Source organism: Cebus imitator, unplaced genomic scaffold (genome assembly GCF_001604975.1).
Source record: "Cebus imitator isolate Cc_AM_T3 unplaced genomic scaffold, Cebus_imitator-1.0 Scaffold294, whole genome shotgun sequence".
Lineage (NCBI taxonomy): Eukaryota > Metazoa > Chordata > Mammalia > Primates > Cebidae > Cebus > Cebus imitator.
In genome coordinates this window covers 911,711-917,554 of record NW_016107609.1, presented here as the reverse complement: position 1 = coordinate 917,554, position 5,844 = coordinate 911,711, and the positions used below count along the sequence as shown (strand labels likewise).

Here is a 5,844-nt window from a genome sequence, read left to right as displayed (position 1 = left end):
AAACTCAGTCTCAAAAAAAAAAAAAAAAAAAAAAAAAAACAAACAAAAAAAACTCAAGGGAAGAAAAACAGAGGAGTAGGGTAACATTTATACTTACCGTAGCACAGAGTTGTTGTTGTGGCCATTAAAAATCTCATATAGCTAACTTTACACATTTTATTCCTCCTGTAATGTTCCTATAATAATTATGACATTGGGGTGCTCATTTAGTGAATCTTGATGTAATTGCTTATTATTTCACTTTGGCTAGAGGGCAGTGACGCCATCTTGGCTCATTGTAACCTCCGCCTACTGGGTTCAAGGGATTCTTGCGCCCCAGCCTCCCAAGTAGCTGGGATTACAGGCACGTGCCACCACACCCAGCTAATTTTTTTATTTTTAGTAGAGACAGGGTTTCACCATGTTGGTCAGGATGGCCTCGACCTCCTGACCTCATGATCTGCCCACCTTGGCCTCCCAAAGTGCTGGGATTATAGGTATGAGCCACTGCCTCCGGCCATGCAGAGTCTTTTATCCCAGGGGTGACAGAACAGCTGACCACTGTGTTCGGATGGTGTCTCTGGTACCAGCAAGGCAATGAAGGCACACTGCCCATGCTTTACATTTAATGAGCCTTTTTCATCCTCTGTTTGCTGAACCAGCTCTCCAAAGTTTAGATTGTTAATCTCCATAAGTGGTGGAATTAAACAAAAACAGGCGCGCGTGCGCACGCGCGCACACACACACACACACACACACACGAACATGCACTCACCTGTAGTCTTACTCTTTCCTAAATCCTGGCATTCCCAACCAGCGTCAGCCAGTCTCCATGGTCTTTTCCTGGAGTGTGGAATAGTCTGGAGATAATAATCTTCCTTAGTACAACTGTAAAATGCATACATATAGAAAAAAAATATTACAGAGGCAAAACCAATGTTAAAAAAAAAAAAAATCAGAGAAGAGTACATGGGGCTAGCTCAATTATTTTGGACGCTAACCAAACAACAAGAATTAGTTTTCATACATTTATCCATTTTGAAGGGAGAGTGAAGGAAATACATCACATATTATATGGTATTCAGCCAGGAAAATAGGGGCCTGGCCCTAGTCTTAGCCCTAGAGCCTCTGTTTTCACTGTGAGATGGGTTTGTACTATTGAGTACTATGTACTTGAAAACTAGAGTTGGATGCTTAGGTATAAGTAGAAAACTACATTTTGATGTTTAGGTAGCAGTTCACATTTACTGTTTCAGGATAGTTGTAAACTAGAATAATTCTGTATTTCCAGATGGTGTTGCATGTTAAAGTAGGAACACTTTCAAAAATGATTAGATGTGTTCATAGAAAATAAATCCATAAATGAGTTACAAAACATTAGAAAGTTTCAAAAATAAAAAAAGGAAAAGATAAAAAAGTCAGGTGTGGTGGTCCACGCCTGTAATCCCAACACTTTGAGAAACTGAGGCGGGCAGATTGCTTGAGCTCAGGAGTTGGAGACCAGGCTGGGCAACATGGCAAAACCCTGTCTCTAGAAAAAATACAAAAATTAGCTGGGCATGGTGGCACATCTATAGTCCCAGCTATGCAGGAGGCTGAGGTGAAAGGATCACTTGAGCCCAGGAGGTCAAGGCTACAGTGAGCTGAGATTACACCGCTGCACTCCACTCTGGGTGACAGAGTGAGGCCTTGTCTCAAAAAAAGAAAAAAGAGACAAAAAAAAGTGGAGTGGGAGAAAAATAGATTAGAAAGTTTCCTGATGTATATTTACTTAGGTTGATGTGATGAGGGCAATCATGATTTATCTCTGATATTACTTTGGTCACTGCCAGAACAAGAACATTTGGTCAGGTAGTTGATAAAACTGACCCCATATGAAATTTACGTTTTTACTTTTAAAAAATTAGTTTTCCAGGAAATATATTGAAACTCAGCCATAGTTGGAAATAATATGCCTTATGGTTACAATAGATTTTCTGCCGGGCGCGGTGGCTCAAGCCTGTAATCCCAGCACTTTGGGAGGCCGAGGCGGGTGGATCACGAGGTCAAAAGATCAAGATCATCCTGGGCAACATGGTGAAACCCCGTCTCTACTAAAAATACAAAAAATTAGCTGGGCATGGTGGCGCGTGCCTGTAATCCCAGCTACTCAGGAGGCTGAGGCAGGAGAATTGCCTGAACCCGGGAGGCGGAGGTTGCGGTGAGCCGAGATCGCGCCATTGCACTCCAGCCTGGGTAGCATGAGTGAAACTCCGTCTCAAAAAAAAAAAAAAAAACCAATAGATTTTCTTTTAGTTTTAGGACTTTTTCATTTACTTTATAGGTGTTCATAGAAGCTTGAAATATGAAATGTTAAATATTTGTGCTGGTGAATGAATTTGTTTGGTATTGACCAGATAATTCAGTCACTTTTTCTGTCTCCTGTTGTTCTCCTAAACCTCCAGCCAGTTGCCCTTCTTTTTTTTTTTGAGATGGAGTTTCACTCTTATTGGTCAGGCTGAAGTGCGATGGCGTGATCTTGGCTCACGGCAACCTCCGCCTCCTGGGTTCAAGCAATTCTCCTGTCTCAGCCTCCTGAGTAGCTGGGATTACAGGCATCTGCCACCGTGCCCGGCTAATTTTGTATTTTTTACTAGAGACGGGGTTTCTCCATGTTGGCCAGGCTGGTCTCGAACTCCCGACCTGAGGAGATCTGCCCGCCTCAGCCTCCCAAAGTGCTGGGATTACAGACATGAGCCACCGCGCCCGGCCTGCCAGTTGCCCTTCTAACCATGCTTGTTAGTTATTTTTCGTGAAAGAATGTTTCCAAAACAGAAAACCTGGTTTCCACACTTAGCTCAGTTGTGTGACTTTAGGTGGGTAACTGAATTTCTCCAGACTTGATTTTTCTTATCTGAAGATGAGATGCTTGGGCTGTATAATCTTTAAAGTCTGTTAGTGCTTTTTTATTCTGAGTGTATACACTTTTTATTTACTATTGTCTTAACACCATATAAAGTGTTATGCATATATTTGGAAAATATTTAAATATTTTTTATTTATTTTTATTTTTCCATAGGTTATTGGGGTACAGGTTGCATTTGGTTACATAAGTTCTTTAGTGGTGATTTGTGAGATTTTGGTGCACCTGTCACCTGAGCAGTATACACGGCACCATATTTGTAGTCTTCTATCCCTCGCCCCCTTCTCACTCTTCCCCCAGGTCCCCAAAGTCCATTGCATCCTTCTTATGCCTTTGCATCCCCATAGCTTAGGTCTAAATATCTTTCAGTAAGGTTTTTATACCATAAATTATGTTTGCTTGAAAGGTTCTTTCATATCAGATTTCTAAGTTGCTGAAAGAGAATGGGGTTTTACATATTTCTGGTTGTAACTAAAATCGTTTAAAGAATAGAGAGAGGTAATGTTTTTCATGTTGTGAACAATTACAAATTTTGAATGTCTTTTTTTTTGTCTTTTTTAATGTAGAGAAATCTTGTACAAAACCATCACCATCAAAAAAACGCTGTTCTGACGACACTGAAGTAGAAGCTTCTGACTCGGAAAATAAACAACCAGTTGAGTCAACTACTGCAAAATCTTGTTCTCCAAGTTCTGTGTCTCCTCAGGTGCAGCCACAAGCAGCAGATACTGTCAGTGACTCTCTGGCTGTCCCGGCGTCGCTGCTGGGCACAAGGAAAGGGCTGAACTCAAGATTAGAAGCAACTGCAGCCTCCTCAGTTAAAACACGTATGCAAAAACTTGCAGAGCAACGGCGCCGTTGGGATAATGATGAAATGACAGGTATGAATGGTATAGATGTTATGGCCCATACATCTGTTCCAGTAAGATTCAGTTTGGTATGTTGAGCATTTTATCAGTTAACTCATGAAAGGTAAATGCTTTTGTTTTACCTATATGCTGAGTATCCTTTGCTTGCAGATGGTTTGTCTACCAGTAGTATAAGTTGGTTGTATTTAGATTGAAGTAGATGATGATGAGATTCTTGGACTAGTTTGTAGAAACCTGATCTTATAATTTGTAATACCTTAATACCTGCAGTGAAAAACAGTTGAGAACAAACTATGCTTGTCATTAGGATTGCTGACCCTCAGCTCTAGGTTAAAGAAATTTTATTTCATGGATTCAATAATTAAATCAACTTGGGGAACTAAGGTATGCAATGCTGTTCAGTAGGGGAGAAATAAAATGTCAAAAAACATAAATTGAGCACCTGCAAAGTATATTATTACACACAGTGCTGGAAGCAAATGAAGTGACTTGATCCTTCCTTTCATGAGCCTGTAATAAGAAGGGGAACCTGAGAAGTAAATCAACAATTATGCAAGAGAGATATTTATGCTGTGATCAATTTCATTTATTGCCTGCTTTGTTACAAAATAAAAAAAGCTGTGAGATGACTTATAAAAATATCTGTATTATGAAATAAGACAAATAAAGAAGTCAAGGTGAAAAGAAAATATGGGAAGGAAAAACAAAGAAGTGAAAAGTAAAGTCATTTTATTAAATGCAGACTGTAAAGTCTTTCTTTGCTAGTGGCTCATGCAAAGAAATGAAACACTGACCAGTTACATGACTAACAAGCTAAAAGCAGAACCATCTTTGGCACCAAGACTTGAGATTTGGCACTAAGACCTGAGAGAACTTTTTTTCATGTGTCCTCAAAGATGACTTTGTGGGGGCCAATAAACCTAACTTATAAGGTTTCTCAAGGTGGGCAGATGGCCTGGCTCCAAGCTCAATTCAGTAGAAGCATTTCTTTTTTCTTTTTTGTCACAGAATCTCACTCTGTCATCCAGTCTGGAGTGCAGTGACGCTGTCTCGGTTCACTGCAACCTCTGCCTCTCGGGTTCGAGTGATTTTCATGCCTCAGCCTCCCACGTAGCTGGGATGACAGGTGCATGCCACCATACCCAGCTAATTTTTTTGTATTTTTTTGGTAGAGACAGAGTTTGACCATGTTGGCCAGGCTGGTCTTGAACTCCTGACCTCAAATGATAACCCGCCTTGGCCTCCCAAAGTGTTATGATTACAGGCATGAGCCACGACACCCGGCAGTACAAGCATTTCTAAAGTGAGCTAGCACAGTGTAGGTAGCCCCCACGGTGCTTGCAGATAGCTCAGTGGCTACTGGGCCTTGCCCAAGGAAGCATTCCTTAAGTGGCTGTCAGTCTGGCTATTTGTATCAGAATCACATAGACCATGGGATTAGAATTTCAGAAATATGGTGGAGCCCCAAGGTGTAATTTTGTCTTATTTTTTTTAAAGCTCTTTAGATAATTCTGATGCATAGCCAGAATTGAGACCAAGTGATCTGAAGAATGTGGCTAGATGGATGACACATATTTTAGACTGGATTAAACCAGATGGACTACGTATATTTCAGGCAGTCTTCCATACGTATCAATTTTTTTAACTGAAATTTTAATAAGAATTAGGAAGCACAGAGTTTAAGATTATGTTTTCTGGCAGTGATAATAATCTCAAGAGCAAACAGTATGTAAAATGCTAGGCATTGCAAATAATTTTTGTTTTAATATGAATTTTTTGTTCTAATAGCATTTAATTCTTATAATCTTTTTATATATGTATATACCACTTTTACCTTCATTTTATAGAAGAGGGAAACTGGGTTCATAGAGGCTAAGAAATATGTCCACAGTTAGCCAGTTCAAATTCAAATCCCAATGGTTTGACTTTAGAGCTCTTAACTCCTGTGACCTGCCTGCTGTTTATTTATTTGTTTGTTTTAAGATAGAGTCTCACTCTGTTGCCCAGGCTGGAGTGCAGTGGTGCAATCTCAGCTCACTGCAACCTCCACCTCCCAGGTTCAAGTGATTCTCCTGCTTAAGCCTCCCGAGTGCC

At 40.3% G+C, this 5,844-nt stretch overlaps 1 protein-coding gene across 4 annotated transcripts in view; it reads left to right on the top strand.

Annotated features, from left to right (window-relative positions):
* ANLN (anillin actin binding protein) overlaps window positions 1–5,844 on the top strand; it is a 65,833-nt gene that overhangs the window by 7,932 nt on the left and 52,057 nt on the right. For all 4 annotated transcript variants that reach the window (XM_017502201.1, XM_017502202.1, XM_017502200.1 and 1 more), the window contains exon 3: window positions 3,448–3,762. In XM_017502201.1, coding sequence (XP_017357690.1) covers window positions 3,448–3,762 — 315 coding nt within the window. The remainder of the gene's footprint in view (window positions 1–3,447; window positions 3,763–5,844) is intronic.